The 22,877-nt window shown below is 33.6% G+C and overlaps 3 protein-coding genes across 8 annotated transcripts; 2 read left to right on the top strand and 1 right to left on the bottom strand.

Moving 5' to 3' along the window:
• Positions 1–2,186: 2,186 nt before the first annotated feature.
• Positions 2,187–13,049, bottom strand: Bbc (choline/ethanolaminephosphotransferase 1 bbc). 6 transcript variants are annotated; one of them, XM_076903565.1, is made up of 11 exons: positions 12,635–13,049; positions 12,030–12,177; positions 11,646–11,768; positions 11,454–11,557; positions 10,552–10,686; positions 9,621–9,755; positions 8,408–8,539; positions 7,012–7,170; positions 6,794–6,919; positions 6,443–6,578; positions 2,187–2,549 (listed from the first exon to the last, which is right to left on the bottom strand). In XM_076903565.1, exons 1-11 carry the CDS (start codon positions 12,869–12,871, stop codon positions 2,473–2,475), a joined length of 1,512 nt encoding a protein of 503 aa, XP_076759680.1. In that variant the 5' UTR covers positions 12,872–13,049; the 3' UTR covers positions 2,187–2,472. The 6 variants fall into 6 exon arrangements, with proteins under 6 accessions (XP_076759680.1, XP_076759676.1, XP_076759675.1 ...); XM_076903561.1 differs by lacking the exon at positions 10,552–10,686; XM_076903560.1 differs by lacking the exon at positions 9,621–9,755 and having other exon boundaries at positions 2,188–2,549; positions 12,635–13,048.
• Positions 13,050–13,934: 885 nt separating this feature from the next.
• On the top strand, positions 13,935–15,130 carry Mrpl21 (mitochondrial ribosomal protein L21). The gene is made up of 4 exons (XM_076903575.1): positions 13,935–14,089; positions 14,352–14,480; positions 14,560–14,880; positions 14,949–15,130. Exons 1-4 carry the CDS (start codon positions 13,990–13,992, stop codon positions 15,047–15,049), a joined length of 651 nt encoding a protein of 216 aa, XP_076759690.1. The 5' UTR covers positions 13,935–13,989; the 3' UTR covers positions 15,050–15,130.
• A 454-nt stretch (positions 15,131–15,584) lies between these two features.
• LOC143428572 (CD9 antigen) lies at positions 15,585–22,069 on the top strand. Its single transcript, XM_076903568.1, has 4 exons — positions 15,585–15,874; positions 20,400–20,711; positions 21,105–21,377; positions 21,856–22,069. Exons 1-4 carry the CDS (start codon positions 15,809–15,811, stop codon positions 22,006–22,008), a joined length of 804 nt encoding a protein of 267 aa, XP_076759683.1. The 5' UTR covers positions 15,585–15,808; the 3' UTR covers positions 22,009–22,069.
• The last annotated feature ends 808 nt before the right edge of the window (positions 22,070–22,877 follow it).

Here is a 22,877-nt window from a genome sequence, read left to right as displayed (position 1 = left end):
TAGACGGTAGTAAATATTGATGGTACAAGTGAAAGGAGTAGCAATTTGTGTATCAATATGTAAAGGACTTTTTAAAGATTGTTTCATAGTAAAAAAGATAGAATTTTTTGCGTGTTAGGTATTGCAAAGAATTGCGTTAATTCATTGAAATACATTCATTCCCAATCTATAATCGCTCGGACGCCGCCAAGCGCAGACTGATCTACGTCGATCATAATCCCAGCTTTTCTACTACCTCGTTAGTCTGATGCGCTTGCGCATACGTTCGCCAGTAGTACGCTGTACGCTATGCGTGACACAAGCTTTTCAATTGGTAAAAAACTAATAAAATTAACATAATTGTATAGTATTCGACTTGTAAATGTTATAGATATATAACATTTAATCATGTTAGCATGAGATCTACAACATTTTGGGGAGCGATATCCCAAAACCTTGATCAGCGAATACGCTTCTCGAACCCACGGGGTGAGGTTCGAGGGTGGCAAAATATCTCGAAGGGTGGTTCAAACCAATAAGGATAACAAGTAAAATGTGATTTGGTTGCGAAATATCGAGGTCCTCAGACTTGGGCGAAAATGGGGAAAACAACTCTTTCGTCGATTATAAATTCCAGTGTTATTCTTGTTACACGGCCTTTTTTCTCCCTTTCTATTTACTGGGTCACGAAAAATTTACACCTTTCGATCAAAGGGCACACGTTGAAAGCTGACTGATTGATCAATATTACTCTATGCGATGTAATATTGATTAATACCTCGTGTATACTTCATAACTCGCGTAATGCTCGCTAATCCTGAATGATATTTCCGTAATACATCAAAAAATAATTGTTCATTAAATGATGAACAATTATAATGAACAAAAGATTAGTATACATAAGTATATGTTTGCAAATTAAGACGTTTTTTTGCAACCAGTCCGGAAATATTATAAGCGACCGAATTCCCTGGAAATAGCGATTATTTCTGACCTAGTTTCGACACGAAGCTTGAGCCAGTTTTTAATCGTTACTTGAATTCGTTCCACTTTCCAACATGAGAAAGCACTCTAAACGATTCTAAACTTTACTTAACGCCGTGTCAATAAAAATCGCGCATAATTTACCCACGTACATGCAAAAAATGTTTAACAAAATGATAATTAAAATTTTATTGGCTCGCATAAGTTACATTAATCGCAGTTACAACACTCAAAATTTTCAATGGTATATTTCAAACGTAACATTTATTGTAACATTTCTCGATAATTAATACTGTATAACTGTAACTTAGAGTTAAGCCTTGAATTAAAAACGAGTCTCACTTGTTTTTTTTTGTTTAGGTACACTATAAATAGTCCGCTATCCACTATAAAAAGTTCGATAGAAAATCGTGGTACCAAAAACAAGAATTAACAAAGAATAACCGACTGTTCCGTTGTTTATTATGTTAAAACTTGTATTCATACTACTGTCTAATCTTAACTGTCGTGAAGGATCCTTATTTATAATCGCGTTAAGAAAAATATTAATCTTACTGCGACTCTAAAGGTATTTTTCTTTAAAAAATTCTCTAAACATGTACTCTTGTAGTTTGAAGTGGTCGCTAGTTACATCTAAGAACTATAGCCTTCTTTTGTTCGATCACTGGTAACAGAATTGTACTTCGCAAGACTTCTTCTGCAAAACTTTCACAGAATAATATTTTTATTTGTTCTCTCGAACAGAAGCCTCTTAAACTGACCAGTCTCACACAAAACGATACGGCTATATCGAGAAAATTGGAGCTCATCTTACATAAATTTCTTCTATGTCGTTTAACCCTTTGAAGTACAGTGGTTTCACCCTCTGATTCGAGTGGAATAACTTTGTAGTCAAAGCTATCGTCCTCAATTTATTTCTCGTATCATTTTAAGTATCCGAGCACAAGAAAAGTATAAATGTTCGAAATAATAATCTAGGAATTCATTTCTACTTTTGAAACCAGGATGCGGTACAAATAGGCGGCTTAATGAATGGCTTCAAACTACCATACTCCAGAGGCTTAAAAAGGTGACGCGAAACTCTCTTTAACCCCTTGCTTTTCAATTTTTTCTGCAGCTAGACACATCCACTTAATTGTTCGCTGCTTTAATACTGAGTTACATTCAGAAAAGGAATTTGAATTCAGAAATTTTCAAACATATTATCTTACAGTAGACCCTTCTTCTATTTGGTCTCTTTTTATTTCCTTTTATGTAACAGAGCAGTTTTATTATTGTACTATTTATTCTTCTTGCTTCCCACGGTATCCCAAGTTTCCCCGTAAAAATATGATCTAAGTGGGACTAAAGGACAAGTGAAACATGTATACTACGTTAGAATCTCGTGTATAATACGTGACTTGAATGATTTCTTTCTATAAATAAGTAATGGTATAAGTTGTAGAGAGTTTAGCGCAACCCTACAGTTAGAAATAATTATCTTTACACCGACGAATAATTTTTCAACCGTCATAGGTCGAGGGTCGTATCAGATCCGTGATGATAATCCTCCTCTAACAGAGGCTCTCGTTCCACCATCATGCGAACTGTGAACAAGAACTATTCATGCATACCAACGAATAAGAACATTGACGATAATAGCATGTGCGAATACGTTGTTACAATGTAAATTTGATTAATCAATTATTTGCTTCTACGCAACGTTAACAAACGGAAACCAAATATTGAGTAACCACTAACGCTTTGTACTTGGTGTCTTTTTAATCAGAGATATTACAATGTGTCCTTTCTCTTTAACACATCAAATTTATAATGATCAAATATTCAAACTGATTAGCTATTAATTTGTTATTCGCACATACGTGAGTAATATGTTATTCTAAATAGTTACACAATTATAACACTATCTAACATTAAATAAAACTACCGATTTTTATAACAGAGCACACATTACATTAACATCTCATAATGTTCAGCAATTGATAAACAGACTTTTCGATTACTTTTGCGCAGTATAGTAAACTGTAGAAAAGTATATTTGCCCAACCCTTCTATTTTTTACACTTGAATTTTTGTGTATACGTGTATATATGTATATATATCAAACAAGGGTCGTGTTCAGAAGTTTTTCTTGACTTTTCACAAGCTATAATTCGTGCAAATCAAAATGTAACATTTGACAGAACGTTATGATCAAGCAACAAGCTAATGCGTTGCATGCCATTAGTTTTCTACTTGCTGTATTACGTACCTCATTACATTTGTATGTACCTCTTATTAGAATGGGTATCTCGTAAGCTATTCGTGATATTGAATCATACAAACATATAAATCTCTGATTTAAAGTGAGGAAGAGCCATAAATTACAAACTAAAAGGGGACCAATTATTCTCTAAATATTTAATAAAAATAGCTAGTATTTTTTAGAATACTTTGTTTCGACAAAAAGTAATATTTTCGGCATTGCGCACAAAAAATGTATGGTTTAAATGGGACATTAGTTAGTAAAAATGACTTCTTTTTATATTATTAATTAAAGTATGTGGAATTTAATGGCACTTAATGGCAATAAGTGCCTCTTCATAAAATGAAGACACGTGTAAAAGCTCCATAAACATGCTAACGTTAATAGTACAATTTGATATGAAACATGCAAGCTATTACTAAGTTAAAAATTCAGGCACAATTCATCTTGTTACTAGAATAAAGACAAGCTTTCAATGTGCATATACTTTTTCGATCACTCTATACCTGAATTTTTTATACTTTGATTAAATAATATAATTAATTTGTTAATAAAACCTACGAATCACAAAGGACATGTTACAGGCATAACAAGATCACGAATACGATAATACAGCATGCAGATTAGTAATTTTGAAAATCCATGAAAATAAATTAAAAGGTAAGATTTAGAAATTATTTTATTTTAAAGAATCACCTTTGCAAGCCATTTTCTGGTAGGATTAACACGGACTAGATTTGAAGATAGGAAAACGGGAAAAGTAACTCCAAATATTCTGAATAATCGTTACACGTTAAGCTTTCACCAATGTAAACGTACAAATGAAAGATAGCGTCTGATAGGAAAATTATTTATCGAAAAGGTATATTACACTTTATGAACAGAAACCAAGGTACGGTACATTAGGACATTAGATACATTAATGTATTTTATCAGGCAACGTTTGCAAAAAAGGCTCGTAGAAATATTGTCGTTCTGATAATCTTAAACGTTCTGGTAAAAATCCAAGACTTTCGTAATATTAATGGAAATTATATGATTGTAATATTGTATATCTAAATGGAACATTCTATAACGAAATAACATCATATCGTAGAACAATGCGATCTGATGAAACAATACTATCACAACTAAACATTACTTAAAACTTGGTAAATCTCTTGTACGATTTTTCTCTTCGTGCACGGTAATTCAATTTTTAATAGCTTTTAAGGGAAACTTTTAAAGGAACTATTCCCCGAACAGTTTCGAACGAAATAAATGTACATTTTTGTGGACTAATGCTTCTTACAATGCAATGTACTGAAAGGATATTAGTACTTCATTTCTTCAAAACTATTTTCAAAGATTTAAGATCTTCTTTTCTATAAATGACATACCATTATTATTATCGTTACAGAGACTTCCTAATAAACTATGCTTTAACAAACATATTGCGTCTTCGAAATTACGCATTCCTTGTTACGTAACACGTACAAGGCTATAACATATTGAGGACTTATTAAATATGAACATTCAACGCCATTTCAAATAGACATTTAATTAACAGAAATTTTTAAAACATTATACGCGTAGCATATATATGTATTACAATTACTTTGAATTAATTATTTCTCGCGATTGGTATTATTTATATAGTAAATCAATATATCATGCTCTTTGATAGCAATGAAAAATAATTTTTACATGGGCTTCAATTCCATGAAACGTGAACTGCGCTAAATAAATGTCAGAATCTTTATCACGTAAAATTGTTTTAAATAAAAAATTGCTCACTTCGTTTCTGATTGTTAACTCAAAAATAGTTTTACTACTATTATATATAATTGCAATCGTAAGCGCATATTAAGGCCACAGACCTGAGCTGTATGTAAATTAATTAAAATCAAAATTATTATATATTGATTTATGAATTGATTTAATTCCTTATTTGTCACAAACAGAAGAGATTTAAAGACGAAAAATGGTTTTAATTCGTTAGTCAATAACATTCCTTCAATTCCTTATACTTCCTCAATCATAAAAAACTGAAATTGTTAACTACAAAAAAACTACTTCAAAGCAACTATCTTTCTCTTTGGTAATTTACTTAGACTATACATAGTTTTTTTTTGTTATAATTGACTTTAGAAATATTGGAATATTTATATTTATATAACTACGTATACACATGTTAATTAGTAAACTAGATTCATAAATTCAAAAACAAATAATTGTCTCTCGTCTAATCTCATACTTAATTAATGAATTGTTTAAATATTCTATGAGATCACGGCTGTAATGTTGCTACTAGAGAAAAAACAACTTCCATAATGCTAAACACAACCTGTGAGAAGAAAAACAACCATATAACTTATTTTTTCTTTGTTTTATAATTAAATTTTCGAAAAAAAGTAATATTTTTTAAATTCGTTCAATATTTCTAAAATTCTCTTTGTGATTCAAAAATTTTCAAGAACAAACTAAACTGTTATAGAACGTGCACCAACAATATAAAATTACGTGGAACCCAGATAAGTCTGTACGCTCTTTAAAAGGATCCGAAATTAAGTTTTTGATTTAATACCTGATTTCCCCGTTAACGTATTACTTGTTTATAGATTAGCCTTTATGGTTGAGATGTTAATTTATTTCGCTTTCATTTGGAAAATGATAATTTAACTTTAAGGAGGCATACAGAAAATTTTAATAAATATTACGAAAAAAAAAGAAAAAAATTGAAGCTCATCTGGGTTAAAATTTATGTCATTTCTTTCCCTTACACTCTTTGATAATAATTATATATTTATATATCACTCTTTTAATTTTAAACTGTACTGTTTCACGTTTTCTATTATTTCACCGATTTTCAATCGTAATTACGATCACTACATTCGTGATAATTATTTTTTTCTTTTTCGTCGATAATTGTACGGTTGTAATCGACGGCAAGCAGTGAGTAATCTTTAACCAATATGTTGATGAGACCCTTTTTATTTATATTCAATACTAATCAGATGCAGCGGTGATTATAAATAAATGTGATAATAAATGAACTGTACTATTCTGAACTTTGTATATATACACACAGTCACGATATATAACAAAATTTATCAAATTTCTCTATGCATCGTTATATTGTTAACGCTCTCTTTCGTTTATACACATAAAATGAATCATACAGTGCATTCATTATCACAAGTGAATCCTAGTGATGTTTCTTTTGCAATCTGTTACGTTGGGACCTGTTAGTACCATTTTTTTCAGTAGTATTAGAAACCTGGCTGGTTCGATGATCTGCTGGTATCCTAAACAGTTGAATCTTCATGTAATCGCAGATTTCATGACAGATCTGAGCACTATACCGGAGTAAATCCAGAGTAACCCAAATCTATAAAAAAGACCCAGAATAAACATAAGACATATAAAAATAGAATACTTCGAAATACAGTAGAGCCATTCATATCCGAACCAATAGGAAACAATTATTTTTCTAATCAACAAACAATATTTGTTTACATCAAAAATCGAAATTCTTCTTATTTTGTAAAACAGAAGATCTACTGTAGTAAATAAAATTGATAAAAAATATTTTTAAGGACTTACAAAACACAACCAAAGAACGTAATATTCTTTGATAAAGAAATTGAAATACTGATTCAGGAAGAGCATTGCTGGTCCAATCAGTGAACTGTCTAAATATTGCATTTCATTTCTCGTCATATGCGCAACCTGCAATGATAAACAATATTACTACCAAGAAATGTAAAATATTAAATTTAAATTAGACAATTGAAACATTTAAACCTTGTTGGCATACATACCACTAATCGATTAGTAACTTTAGCCGCAACCATTCCGAATGCGAGTATGTACAATGCGGGATGATTTTCATACACGTGCTCAGCACTTTTTCTATAAATTATAAAAGCTGGTACTACCACAAAACTAAATGGAATAATTGGCGATAAAACTGATGTTCCCTGAAACGGAATTAATATTATGAAGACACTTGTAATTGACAACTATGTGGAAAAAGTAGTTAAATCGAAAATAGTAGTAGTAGTTTGGAAGCTGGTAGGCAATATACCTTTATAGATAAAACACTTAACATTTGGTGTTTAATTATTCTATTTTAAATAATATCAAAAAAAGAAAAAAGTATACACAAACCAATGTTAGTATGTAAATTGCTGTTAAAATGTTTCTTGTATGTTATACATATAATACTTTAATACCCTATTGCAATATTTCTAATAAACTACTAATTAGTTGCATATGTTTGAAAAAGCTTGTTAGTTAAGGGTAGTGAACAATGTTCCCAACTTTTAAGTAGTAGTGTACATATATACATTACAAATATATAAATTATAGAAACATATAGAAATTTAAATGCATGTATATTTATATGTAACATTATACGCATAACAACTGTTAAACTCTCATAGCTATTACAAAAATACATGCTGTACAGGATGGACCAATTGAATTACCAATTCTAATGCTCTATGATAATTTCCTTCATTCATTCTATATACTTAAAAACAAAAAGCAAACTTTTACAAATGCTAAACAAATACCTCTCTACTTGCAACAATAAAAATTATTTTAAACATTTCAAATCTATAAAAAGTTTAAAGTTAAAACCATTTTACCAAGAGATAGATTCTAAACACGTTATACACACTATGAGCAAAATGATCTAAAGTCAATAAAGAGTTAATAGAACAAAATACAGTATAAGCAGTATTATCTATGTTATATATATACATGCAGATTCTTAGAAGTTATGTTTAGTGCAAGGAAATATGTAATCAATGGATGAAAGTATAAAATGGAGAAAGATTTGTATGATACACTAGTACAAACTCTTAGATATTTAGGAAAAGGTGTTAACCAGAGTGGGAACGAAAATACAGTAAACAGTTCTGTGTGATGCTTTTGCAACATTTAGACCCACACAGGTGAATGTGAATATATTAAATTAAAATCTTTCTCTGTACTGTAATCTCATAATCACATAATTAATTTTTGAGTAATGTAAATCCTAGAAATGTTTAAAAAAAAAATAATCTGCTAACACTTATTTCACATTAATATGTTGGATATTATAATCTTCTGTGTATAAGAAAGAAAACTTAGTTCTTTAACGTGGGCCTAAACCGAAGTAAAATGCAAAGTGCACTACACAATGATTCTATTACATCTGAACTGACTTACTGCGACGGTGGAGCCATTTTTTCCGACACCACCGGCAAGAATGACGGATATGCTGCTCTGTGCAAGTAAAATAGCGATGCCCACAGCAGCCCATAATGGAAACACCTTGACCTCTGTGCCAGTGTATGGCAACTGTGCAAGCGACACGAAAAACCTTTCCATTAGTTTACTAAGATATATATTTCTAACAATGATTTAACATTGATCCATGGCACAATATCTCATTACGTACCATACGGTACTTCTTGCTCTTGAAACAATTTCAAATCATTAAAATGTACGTCATGCGATTTGCATTAGTTTAGAAAGAATTAAAGCCATTCAACTACAAACTTCAGGATATCATTTGTTAACTTAAATGTTCAAATGAAAAGCAGATTCACTTTAGAACTATTACATCTAAATCAAATAAAATTTGCCATATCTTTTTTTAGTAATTTCTGTATAAATTAGTTTGATTTATACATTTAAAGTATATGAGAATTGCTGCAAATCTAAAAATTTATGTTATTACTACGCGGACACACACGCACACACATATATTATTACTGTTGTCATTAAAATGTGTTATTACTGTACAGTAAGTTCTGAACTGAATACTAAGCATCCAAAGAAAAAAAGTGGTAAAGAACAGTTAAAAATAACTATTTTTGGCCTTTCCTTTAGAAACAAACAATCCATGCACATTTAAAAGTAGTATCTAAAAAATAAAAAATGTTATAACTATTTATCGTATTTATCAAAATATGATAAGAAACTTGTAAAAGATACATGTACATTTTAAAGCAGAATAACCATTCCATCGTATTTTAGATAAATGATTATTGTATTTTTAATTTCACAGAGAATTTAGAATACTCTTAAACATTCTTATATGAATACTCTATTTCCAAAGGAATTGCCATTTGCTACCATCCTCCTTGATACAAAAGAAATTGCACAGTATAAGTAACATTAAAACTTAAGCAGTATTTTTTCATAACCTGCGCTCCATATAAATATATTTTATCATGGCAAAGTAATGTGCATAGAGATTATAAAGAAGAAATTTAATTAATGCAGAAACTATTTTTTAACACGAGTAATAGTAATCCAGTAGATCTAAATAGGCAAGCAAAGTGAAAGACCATCTCGTTACTATACTATAGTGGTGAACATACGAGAATTTTACATGTTTGTAACTGATTCAGTTACGAATTTTATGAAAACTTACTGCAATCGTGGAACCGTTCTTTCCAACCCCACCAGACACAAACACTTTACAGAATTCAAGGAATACATGAATGTAGCCTGCATAAAATAACACTGCTATGTAGTTACTGATTGTGCCTACACCAAGCACTGGTATCTAAACAAATGTACAAAATCTCGTTCGTTATGACAAATTGTATAAAAATAATTATTAAAATTTGTCCTAAATTTAATCTACACATTTCATTTATACATATTCTACATTAATTCTCGTTTTTTTAATATTTTCCTTCAAATACTTCTTCACGGGCTAGTTTCATTTATGGTCCATTGTGGTACATAAAAGAACGTTAAATCAAAACATCAGGCACGAGGGAGCTGCAGGATATAACAAATAACAACTTCTTTGTTAATTTTCTACTAACCCACATAAATATTTAGATTACAATAACTCAACTTGTAATTGAGATGAAAAATTATAATTATGTTGTAAAATGTAAATTGGACTAATGCAAATTTCATTCCTGTGAAATATATATAACATCTACCTTTTTAAAATGTTCATAACACTTCTTTCAATAGAAATTGTTTCAAAAGCATAATTCAGGATGTTTAATATATAGTATAAGTTGAATTTATATACAACCATCTTTCCTAGATATAACTTGTTACTGTATCACAAACTTTTTTGTATTTTCTTTTATGTTAATGAATTTGATAAACAGATTACAAGTACGAATGATGTGTCTCAGATAAATAACGATATGATGCAGGAAAATAAGAAAGAAACGGTTGAAAGGGAAACGAATGAGTAAGAAATTTGGAAATAAAATGCATGTTACAATAAGTCTCATAGCAAAAAAAAAAAGTAATCTCAGCGTCGCTCCTCATGCCATGCTGCTCCCATTTCCATAATTTCCAAAAAAACCAAAAGACTAATTTGACTAACTTACAGCCACAGTTGAACCATTCTTGCCCACTCCTCCGGTGAAAATCACCGAAAAGATGGAATACAAGTTTGTCAGTGAACCAAATACAGTGAAAACTCCTATTAAATATTTAATAATAAAACCATCTATGTATGGTATCTGTAAGAAATAATCTCATTAGACTCATGTAGAGATACTTTTAAACATTTTTTATAAACAACATGAGTCTTGAGATAAGAAAAAATATGGAACCTTTTTTTCACACATCAAATTTTTTTATTTAAAAAATCTTTCAATCAGAATTTAGTAACTATCCTTTTAATTGATGCAACTTATTTTTCCTCCACTTTTGACCTTATTTATTACAAAAATAAATAAAAGAGATGCATAAATAAGTATACTCAAGTATACATATGCAACATTTAATGCATTTAGATATAAGGAACATGTAGATAACAACAAAGGGAGGAAATACAAACATATTTGTTGAAGGTTCAAATAAAAAATCTTGATGAATTTAGTACATTGTACGAATAAATAATAGTCTAATGGGCTCGAAAGGAAAATTAAGAATTCCTGTTAATGATTTATACAAATTTTAGGGTAGCAAGCATTTTACAGCTTTAAGTTTACTGTAAGCTTTAGTGTAAAAAATCTGCTACCTATACCTTAAAAGTAAATTTTCATTATTAAATAAATTCTTAATATTAAAAAAGCTCTTGTTCGAACAATTTAAAAAATAAATGTAAAACAAATATTTCATGACAATCAACTATTTAATTACTTATACTTAAATATACTAGAAAGAAGTTAATAGAATAGATTATATAGTAGAAGTGATCATAATAATATTATTCAGTTGATTGGCAATAAAATAGTCTATCATAAGCAAATAAAATTAGAAATATTATTAAAATAGGTACAACCTCCATCATCCATATTTTTGGTCCAAAGATTGCAGAAATGAGGTGAATTATTATAATGGTAAATTGTGCTTCAGTGACATCTACCTTGCCAAACTTCAATGAACCTGTTTAAAAATAGTTATACCGTATAGCATAAATAGAGTTTGACAAAGTTATTCTTATTAGTATCTAGAAAAAAGAATATCTTCTCACCTGAAACATATGTCTGCCAATGAGCACAATAAAAGAGTGTCATAGCACAGAAGCATTGGAAAAACATCCATGTTGGATAATATCCTAATTGTACTGCTATACATGCTGATAGGGCAACAAATACTAAGAAAAAATGATAAAATTATAATTATTTACATACAATAACAAATGTTAAAATTCATAAGGGAATGTAACTTATATTATGTATTCATGTAGTATACGCTATATTAACATGTAGTAGCTATGATTTAGCGCATATCAGGTCTGTGTAGATAAATATGTAACTACTAAAGTATATATCGTGACATGGCAAAATATTTTCCATCTAATATTTTTACAAGTTTTAAAAATTTGATAATATCTGAGTAAACACAAGCAACATACCGGTTGATATAGAATCACACCCATGATCAAATAATTCGCCCAATGGTGACACAGTTCCTGTCCTTCTGGCTTGTTTGCCGTCTATAGCATCTAGACTTTGATAAATGAACAAACCAAGTGCGCACAAAAAGCATGCCCACCTAGGCGCCTGGAACATTCAATTACTTTTGAATATGCTCACTTTGTTCTGTTAAACGAGTACCGGTACTTGTCGTAAATAGTGCTTTCAAGAAATATATCATTACGGTAACAACATTACATAGATTTCAACTATCGTAAGTACCGGTACTTGTCGCAAATACTTCTTTCAACAAATGTATCATTACGGTAACAACATTACATATATTTTAATCGTTGTAAATACCGTTGAATGCGAATTTCAAGCGAAAATCGCATCAGGTATACAAGTACAAGAAAATAATTCATAATTCTCCTCTATGCGAAGGATATCATTTTGACAAATGACATTACGCATCGTTAAGGAAACGGTTCGTATTATTATTGCGATAAATGCACGGTTGTTGTTTAAGAAGAACAAAACTGCGACAGCACTGTAACACAGTGGGCTACGTATCGAAGAAGGAAATAGGTTATGTAAATGATACCTCGGTTCTAGCATCTGGGCTGTAATATATAATGACCAATGTGGTTAGGACGTTGACTATCAGGCCAACGATTGTGATTAAATTGGGTGCAAGCCAGAATGGAACTTTGCTAACAAGCCAATTCCACCAGGGCTGAAGAAGTCCATCCAAAAGGCTGTTCGTCGTACAGTTGTATTTGTGCTCGCTTAGTCGTTTCAATTGTCCGGGCGAGAGTAGCTTCTCCTTATAAAACTGCATAATTCGACGCGGCCGGATTGCCAAGAACACCAAGGACGATTACGGCAATTAAACAGTCATCGATTCCTCACAACACAATGGCTAAACATAACAAGTAACTAATCGCGAACATGTACGACATCTCCTTCGCACACTGGACAGAACCGGAACTATAAGTAGAGTCGCCTACACGAAAAATCACGATTATCACGCGTGTTTCAACTATCGTTATCAATCAAATTACAATGCAGTTATTCGCATGACAGGGCATTATACGAGACAATAAACATTAATCGAGTGATCGTCAATAATCGAAGCTTCGTCACAAGATTTGCTCACAATAACCCTTCTTTTTGCATTCTAAATTCATATACAAGGTGATCCACGCAAAACGCAACTGCGCGCGCGGCGTTCACACGGATCGGTCACAACGCCAGTCACTCGTCCCGTTCTTCCGGAAAAAAATTTCGCTTTACATCCATGGTGCCATCTCTGTGAAAAGTGCTCAAACTGGTCGTGCCATCTCTGCGGGAAGTACTGAAACTAAAGAGAGAGAAGGGTGCTATAAGAAAGAGTGAGACAGATGCTATGGACTTTGCTGTAGAACCCCTGGCGCCATCTCTGTGAAAAGTGCTCAAACTGGTCGCTCAGCATTATCGACAGTGAAGTGAACTACTTAAAACTACTAGCGCCATCTCTACGGAGAGTACTGAAACTAATACCCGACTAGTTTCAGCGCTTCTCCAACAGATGGCGCTAGTAGTTTTAAGTAGTTCACTTCACTGTCGATAACGCTGAGCGACCAGTTTGAGCACTTTTCACAGAGATGGCGCCACCATGAACAAAAATTAATGGTTGTGTCGGAATTAATGTGTGTGGGCTCTTGCAAGTACAATTTCTGTTTAACATTGAATATACCGGTATAAATGAATGATTAAAGGCTGTTTAAAATTTCCGCGCGAATTTTTATAATTCTGCCTTTACATTTCTTTACAAGACACACACTACTATTTCTTTATATCACACTAATCTTTTTACTTCGTAAAGTACGCATTTTCATAGTTTTAAATATTACTTTTGCAATTTCTCTCACTTTCATGATATCAAATTTGAAGCGAGCAGCCCCTGTAATATAAATCATGGCGATACTTACCAATGTTACGAGGATATTTAATTTCGCAACAAATACTTGTATCAGAAGGATTCTTCCGGCTTCGATATGCAAACAGCATTACCCGGGTTTGTCGATATTTTCATAAAAATAATCGTCTATTTATTCATTAGTTAATATAGAATGTTAAGTGACATAACCTCACTTTTGACTTGCCATTCAAAATGTATTATTATAGCAAATAGCTTTTACATAAATAAGATGACAGTAAATGTTTTGTAATTACTATTCTTTGACATATATACATAATTATTTAGAATATTGCTACTACTACGGTTCTCCATTGTTTGAATGGTTATTATTATTTCTAACTTCACTACACTATTATAGCACCAAAATTGTGGGAAGTCGGAGCAGCTGGTTATCGTACAAGATATCAGTTACCGTGGTTTAAAGAACCTCCGAGCTATCAGGAAGAAATAGTCGAATACGATGAAGAGAAAGAGAAAGCAGTTTCAGGTAGTTATTTATAATAAGTGCGCCTGAATTTTTATCATGAAAATTTTCCTCTGCACAATTTAATGTTGCTTTCTTTTAGATGTGATCAATGAAATTAACAAACAGGTAGCTACCAATACAACCGGCCGGTTATTTGCAGTCATACATTTATGCGGAGCGCAATTCAAAATAACAGAAAGTGATGTTATAACCGTCCAAGGCCATTGGCCACCTCAGCCAGGGGACAAATTGAGACTAGAGAAAGTATTATTAGTCGGTTCTAAAGATTTCACGCTTATTGGAATGCCGCTCTTGAATAGGGAATTGGTATCGGTCAACGCGACTGTAATTCAGAAAACGTTATCCCACACGATAACTCGTTTCAGAATGAGAAAGAGGAAGGTCTTTCGTAGATTGAACTGTAAGATACAGTATTATAACCGAATACGTCTACTTTTACTTCAACTAACGTTTGTTCAATTTTCTCAGTTTACAGAATACACAGAACAATGTTAAGGATAAACTCTATAACTATAAACGCGGACATCGACAAGAAGAAAGAAGTCGAGGGTCTGGACAGAATATATTGAGCATCGACTGCCACAAACTGTAACGAATCGCCGGTGTAATATTTTAAATCCCTCTTCTACAATAAACTTATTGTTACCGTTGATATCTCTGTTTATTAAAAATTGTCCTGCGAAACCATAGGTTGAAACTGAAAAATACAAGCGAACACGTACAGCCACGTACACCTATAAATTTAAGTACAGAGTATGCATTGAAACATTAAAATGAAATGCAGGAGGAGCAGTGGGAAACGTGTACAGTTCCCTCTATTTACATGTTCACGCGTACGGTGCGAGGAACGGGAAAGAGTAGGGACGGTGAATAAAAGGAGCGAAGGAGAGCCTCACGATCGGTAAGCTGGAAAGAGTGAAAGGATAGCTGGCTCGTCGGTGGGAAGAAGACAGAGCCACGCGTGTAAATGACAGAGACATCCGAATGACGTCAGAAGCTGCAGCTTCAAGAAGGTTTAAACGAGAGTAGCAGTCGGCTCTTCGTACCTTGCACTCGCGGCGAAAACTAAACAGTGATAGTTCCCGTTCTGTGACGGTTGCTTGTGAACCATCGCGCGGAATCGGATCCCTATTTACTTCTGAATAATATGCTTGCACGATATTAAGTAACCCGTGGTAGTCGATAAAAGGACACCCTCTACCGGCTGTGCATCAAGCGGCCGAACGAATGTAAATGCACCCCGAGAGTTTAGGAAATCGCGTGTTTCCCATAAAGCTATCGAAGTAACCTAACCAAGTGCATTGTGCCGCATACAGTTCGGCAAGAAGATGGTGCTCTCGGAATGTTACGGATTTGTCAAGTATGGATTAGTCTGCGTGAATCTCATATTCTCGGTGAGTAAGACTGTTTCAATGGTTGTAGCTACTTAACGTAATTGCTTAACATCCATCTCGGATTTTTCGTTATCGAGATCGTGCATTTTATGTTAATCGTTTGTCTCGTGGTTTCTGTTTGATAGAATTTTTTATTCAATATCCTGTTCAATTTAATAAGAAACATATGGGTATTGGAAAAGTAGCAGCGTACCCGATAATGTTATATTTATAGCGGTTTGATTGATCAATAAAATTATCGCATTACACGTAATGATAAAGGGTAGATTTATTCCCAGGGGGATATATAATTTACACGCTTCTACAGAGTGTGGTATGACCGTTAAGTACGCGTACGGTTTGCCTGATAATGTGGTTCAATAAACTTTGATAGTTTTTATGCGTATATATTTATAAAAACGGATCACTGTTGTAGGAGGATCGTAGTTGGAAGAGATGTTTTAAATAAGACAGCATTTTCATCTTATCAATATGTGCTATGGAATTTAAAGCAATTTTTTTTAATTTATAAAATGCATCCTTTAGTTTTTTTCACCGTACAAATTTTGCGATACTTTCCATGGCACATATTTCCATAAGTAATAGATACAAGAGGCAGATAAAACGAGGATAAAACTTGAAACAAAAAGAGACAAGAGATATGATTAAAAATCTCAAACAGTTTGTATGCTAACAACAACTCTGCGTAATTCATTCTTTGATGCTATGTGAGACTGGTGACCTCCAATTTATCTTAAACCGCGAACTAATTCCAGGCATAACAAGAGTAAAAGTTATCCGTCTGAACTTGTGGCATAATTCGATGGACTAAAGTAGTATTATATCAAGGAAATAGCACTACTTGCTCCAATAAGACAAGCCATTCTCGTATAATTTCCTTTTCAGCGAGTTAAAATTATCAGTCGAGCAAATTATTGCGTACATCTGGAATATAACGTTTCACGTGACATTGTGAACTTTATCGCAGTCCTCGCATACTCGAATCGATCGCTCCCTTGAATTTTATTTCAAATTTATTTCCTCCGACAAAAATAACAAACTTGCTTCACTTATAATTTATATTTTCTTATATCTACATTAGACTATTGAAAAGTTGCAACACTACAATCAGTTTTATCTTCTTGACTTATGCCATACGATATGCCTTTCGTAAACATAGCTCGAGGGTTGCCCCTCGTAATTAGCGGGATAATTTTTCCATGTCGTCGAAACGCTTTCAATTAAATCTCACATTCTTTCCGCGAAGAGAAGTAACTCGAGCGAGCAGCTGAATCGATTGCATCTGGGGGATGGATGCGTGTATACGTATCTCGTATTAATCACCGTCTGCCCTAAATTTCACTGATTTATACAGTCGATTTAGCTAATTCGGGCTAAAGAGAGCTGTATAAGAAATCACGATCGGAGGAGCAAGCGTAATTTGTTATTAATCGCGTAATAGAGTCGCGTCATTTCGTATGACGTGTTGTAAAATTGGTAATTAGAAAATGATTCAGATTATTCGTAGACATTAAACCATGAACAGAAACATCCGTCGACCGTCAGCTGAGACTATTACACATCAACATTTCGCTGAGAGATTAACAATAGCGCTTATGTCAGCACCGAGACAAGTAACGCGTCTAGTTTGAAAATCTTCAACAGGGAATAAGTGCGCGTAAATATAGATTTCCAGTCAGAGAACGAATACGTTCTCTTCCTACGAACCTGCATCCTACACTATGGCCCAGATACTCTCCAACCCCTACGACTCTTCTTAAAATACGTATCGATACGCGTTCACATTTCCTACGCTGATCAGGTTAAATCTACAATTATGATCGACAAGAAATTGAACAGGATGGACAGATCGAATAATGTACAAATCCTTGCGTTATGATTATTAATCTCAGTACTTTTAAGAACGAGATCTACATACCAAATATGTTGAACTTGACATACTTGGCAGCAAATAAAACGTTTCGTATGTATTCGAAGAAAAGCTAGACGCCACCATACCATCTGTTCTCCACTGTATTAGTCGACCTCGTCAATTTTCAAGAGCTCTGTTCGATCGAAATTAAAAAAGTATAATTCGATATCAATCACCGTTCTCGATAATCGTCGACTAATTGGCAATCTCACAATCGATGACCGTCTCGTCTTAAAAAAAAATCGTCGATGAACGTTTAATTTATTTTTAGAGGCTAGAAATGAAATCATAGTGTTTTAAAACGAATCTGACATCAAACGAGTTGCATGTATATTTAGATTGCTTGTAATATTCGTAATAGTTGACTGCTTACATAGCGTAAAGAAAACTGTTTGTACGAACGTTAACAAGCACCTAGTTCCTCGTCCATAAACTCGGCTGACTGTAGTTGTTTAAACTGTTAATCACTGGCAAGCGTGGGTATAATCGATGTAAATGTCACCGAGTTTATAAAGTCCGGTCAATTAATTAATTCGTCGCCTAATTTTAAGCCCTTACCTAACGAAGTGACGCGAATCCAAGAAATGGAAAAAACAGGACGTTAAAAATGGTGATTTGTTTACACGTTAAACGCGTCGAACGGTATGAGATGGGCGTTCGAACGTTAACAGAGTTATCACGTGCATAAATATGCAAATTTCTTATGTAACCCATATTGAAATTCTACAACCGAGTTACAAGTTGCGATAGTTAGCTAAACACGTTTTTTGCTTCTCGATGCATAGCTGGATGCAAAGCAAGCATTACCATAACAGAACTTAAGGTTCTGTTGCAGCGTTTGCTTTTTTTCCTCTTCGAGCACGTGACCAACGGCTTGATTTATTTCGCGCTATGTTTGATCTGTGATTGTATCGGCAAAGAATCCACTTGATTCATCCGATGCTCCCGAGCTCCTGCATCTGTTTCTTACATCAGCATTCGTGGCTCGAACGACACGAAACGTGTCAAGAATACAGGAAGTCCTTTGTTTTAGTGATATAAGGTGATGCCTCCGTCTGGATAACACGTCTCGTGGACGTCACTGGCTTGCTCTGTTAGGCTTAACCCACTGAATCTTCGATTTCGTATTTCGCACCTCGTGTAAACATCGTGTTCAACGTTACAGAAGGTACAAGGCTGTTCTTTGAGGTTTACGAGGGAGCCAAGTCGGAAAACTCTGTACGGTCTGCGTATGGCCGGATAGAGTGTAACCCAGTTTCATTACGTTTGATAAATGTTGGCGTTATGTACGCTTGGCAGATAAATTTCTATGTGCACATATATACTTATTCGTCGAGTGGATAACGTCCACGTTTGTATGCATGTACATGTACATATTTTTCCTGTAATATAGCTCCCATATAATTTTATGTATGTTATCGAATACAAATATACTGCTCCGTAAGATTAACATGACTGGTCGACTCTATGGTGCGAGGAAAAAATACACGCTTTTGCAATCTTTACCGCTAAATCTGAATAAGTATAAAATTGATTACGCTACTAGTGTAATAATAATTGTCGCTTTACATAATTTTAGTAGAAAAAACTTGACATCAATTCAATTGGTTGTTATATTCGTAATCGATGAAAGGATGAACAATATTGTGAGGAAAATAGCGGACATCGGTTGTTCAATTTTGGCGAGAGTACGACTTTACAGTAGGGTTGTAGAACGTTTCGAGCTAAGATCCCCGGATATAAATGCTACACGGTGCTGTTGTAAAAAGGGGAAGAACGGGAAAGTCCAAAGCGTTCTAACACAGTAGAGCACACATCTGGTGGACAGGCCATTGAAAAGGGCGCGTCCTGTCCCCGTTCATCCGCTTTGCGAGAATACTTCATTATTTATCTATATAGCACATTGTCGAGCGATGCTTTAAGCCGTAAACCAGACTTCGTGCTCGTTCTCTGGTTTCTCTGTTTTAATAGGACCAAGAAGGTCGGCTCATATTTTCGTAAATAAAGCAGGAAACCGTTTCGCATGCATTTGCAATATACGTTTCGTTTACGTGTATAACATCGTTGTTCCAAAAGAGTAGCTCGTAACTAGATTTTCATTTATGAGTACGAGAACTAATATATTTTAAAACTTCAATCTAAAAATACAAATATTCAAATTAATGGAGCATTTTATTTTAGGATTTAAAATGGTCAAGCATACTGTGTCCAGAACCCGAGTTTTGTAAGTTCCTGTCCTTCTCTAGATGTGCCAGACAACGGTACCCTGTTTATCACAAAAAAAGGATCCCATTGGAATCTGAAAAACTATCTTTGAAAAAAACTCTTATCGCTATCTCCACTAACACTCTGGCAACATCTTTGAAACCAGCTTGTAAACCTCTTACCGGCTCACCCTGCATATCTACATCTTCCTAACAGATCTTCCATTTATAACTCCAATCCAACGTGGTTATAGAACCTTTACTTCTAACACCCCTAGTTGGTACATTTTATAAAAATATCTGAACCGAATTTTTTCAATGCAATTAATCTCCCCAAATCAAACTCAGTACCATACACTCTAAATTCAGATAACATTCATTGGTGAATAAAGAGTCCTTCAATTTTCAGGCTGTAGGACTGGCAGCAGTAATCCTGGCATTATGGATGCTAACAGGGCAGACGTTTTTAATGTCCCTGGTACATGAACAACACAACTTCAACGCGGGTCTATACATTCTGCTCGCTGCCGGGATCCTGATGCTGATAGTATGCTTCCTGGGCTGTTGCGGCGCCTTCCGTGGCTCTCAGTGCATGTTGGTCGCTTTCTTCAGCTGTCTGTTGGTGGTTATCGTCGCACAAATCGCTGCTGGGGCATGGTTGTACAGTAACAGCAACCGCCTCGAGGAACTGGTCAAGTCCGCCGTGATAGATACCGTTAAGGTATCGGACAATTACCCGTCTTTATTGCTAAACTAAACGCCAATAACTGGATGTCTGTTGAAGGAAATTTGTAATTACAACCAAAGACTCTTGTCTATGTTCGTGCTAATCGTCTATAATTAGCCCATTCGTCTCTCTAAACTGGTCTGAACGCCTATAATTACTCTATTCATCATCCCAAATTAGATATTTGTTGATACGTCTGTCCGTTTTAATTGAGTCTCTTCTTAGCTCTTATATCATTTATTTTTCTTTATCATTCCTTTATGATGATATTGGAGAGTTTAACATATTATGGGTTTCTATTTCAGCGTGGGCCAAGATATCTTGTTATTTCCTAATAATATATATATAAAGATCTGAATACTATTTCTAATTTATTTCTCATTTCAGAACAAATACGGCGAAGATGTTCGTCACACAGAGACCGTAGACGCTTTTCAATCGGAGTTGGAGTGTTGTGGAGCTACTGGTCCATCGGATTGGATAGGTAGTAAATACTCAACTCAGAACCCCTCCACACCCATCAGTTTAACCGTTTCCGGAGACGTGAATACCGTGTACAAAGTACCCCAGACTTGTTGCAAAACGAGAGAGAGCAACGCCTGCAAAGCAGCCAGAAATATTAAAGTAGCTACTACAGTTAGTCCGGAAATTTATGACGAGGTAATATCTTTTCTACCTGCACATACTACCAAGCAATATATAACTGCATATATGGCTTTAGCGAGCATGACATTAAAATGTATGAAACTCTTTCAGGATGTATGAAGAATAGCGATTTTGGTTTGAAATTAATTTCGGACAAATGGGTCCTATTCATATGTATTTTTGAATGAATATTTTAAATGGCTTGTTCTATTCAAGTTTTGCTTCGGAATTATAGATCTTATTTTATTTCTTACTAACAAAATATAGGAATTGAAGCTTCTCAGTCATCTGTTGCAAAGTATTTAACTTCATAAGAAATTTTGATTGTCTATTGGCACCTACAAACTAGAATTATAAACAATAATCAGATCTATGGCCTGTAGGGCATATCACTGTGACTCACCATGGAATTACGGCTGGTTGAACATGTTAATGCATCGATTGCCATGAAAGTCTGGTTCATATCGGATCTTATCATTTTGTTTCCTTTCAGGGCTGCATAGACAAGCTGACAGTGACGTTGAAGAACCAGAAGAACATTGTGATTGGTGTCACAGCTGTCATAGGTATACTGGAGTTACTTGGTTTAATATTTTCATTAATCTTGTGCTGCGCGAATGCTTCTTCCGATAGATACAAGGCTTGAACGTAATAAGTCATTAGTCAGTTGTAAACTAATAAGATGTTTAAACTTTCTTTATGCCACATATCGTTGTGTCCCAATCTTCCAAACTAGTACCGCGATGTTTGATCTCTGTGCCAATTGGAATGCGTTTTTTGTATGTGGGGAATCTGTACAAAATGAGAAAGAAACTTAATTATTCTCGGATTTTTCTAGAAAAATGGAGATTAAGTTTTAGAATTTATGAACCTTTTGCATCAACAATGTTCTAATACATGACAATTTTCAGTATTGCATACTATTTATACATTCTTTACAAGATTTTTGGACATTGTATTATTATTATCCTGCTCAGGGATAGAGACGATAGAATTTTTTACCTATGTATTGTATGCTTGTAACTTTAATTTGTACACATGTACAGCATACTGAGTTAGGAATTAATCAATTAAGTAACATTTTTAACTTTATTGTATGAAAGAAGTATCTTTATCTACTTATTAGAGTACAATTTATGAATTACTATTTTCTTCTATACAACTTTTTATACGATTAAAATCAAGGAAGTTACTTAATGTGCTAATCCAAGAATCGTTCTATATGTTTGTACTATTTAATTATACATTCATCAAGCATGAATTCATATTTACAATAATATTTAAGAAAATTAGTTGAATGTTAAGAAAGGTACATACAAAAAATTCAATTTCTTTTTTTACTGCCAAATGCTTTTTTCATCTATACATCGTGACCCACACTAAAGACTTATGCTAAATGAGCATTTATCGTTCCACAGAGTATCTACATGATTTCCATTTGTTTTAGGCCAAAGTAGTAGACCAAACTAACGTTAATATGTTAATAAAGCAAAACGTGAAAACGAGTGTGTGTGT

The sequence above is a fragment of the Xylocopa sonorina genome, chromosome 10, assembly GCF_050948175.1.
Source record: "Xylocopa sonorina isolate GNS202 chromosome 10, iyXylSono1_principal, whole genome shotgun sequence".
Lineage (NCBI taxonomy): Eukaryota > Metazoa > Arthropoda > Insecta > Hymenoptera > Apidae > Xylocopa > Xylocopa sonorina.
The sequence above is the reverse complement of the archived record's forward strand: the minus strand, read 5'-3'. Positions and strand labels throughout refer to the sequence as shown.

Coding starts and splice junctions, on each gene's coding strand:
- Bbc (XM_076903565.1), bottom strand. CDS start 12,871: ATGCAGTTTTATAAGGAGAAGCTACTCTCGCCCGGACAATTGAAACGA. Junction 12,178..12,634: donor GCCCAGATGCTAGAACCGAG/GTATCATTTACA, acceptor TGAATGTTCCAG/GCGCCTAGGTGGGCATGCTT. Junction 6,579..6,793: donor ACGTTCTTTGGTTGTGTTTT/GTAAGTCCTTAA, acceptor TCTTTTTTATAG/ATTTGGGTTACTCTGGATTT.
- Mrpl21 (XM_076903575.1), top strand. CDS start 13,990: ATGGCGATACTTACCAATGTTACGAGGATATTTAATTTCGCAACAAAT. Junction 14,090..14,351: donor ATGCAAACAGCATTACCCGG/GTTTGTCGATAT, acceptor ACACTATTATAG/CACCAAAATTGTGGGAAGTC. Junction 14,481..14,559: donor GAAAGAGAAAGCAGTTTCAG/GTAGTTATTTAT, acceptor GCTTTCTTTTAG/ATGTGATCAATGAAATTAAC.
- LOC143428572 (XM_076903568.1), top strand. CDS start 15,809: ATGGTGCTCTCGGAATGTTACGGATTTGTCAAGTATGGATTAGTCTGC. Junction 15,875..20,399: donor GCGTGAATCTCATATTCTCG/GTGAGTAAGACT, acceptor TTCAATTTTCAG/GCTGTAGGACTGGCAGCAGT. Junction 20,712..21,104: donor CCGTGATAGATACCGTTAAG/GTATCGGACAAT, acceptor TTCTCATTTCAG/AACAAATACGGCGAAGATGT.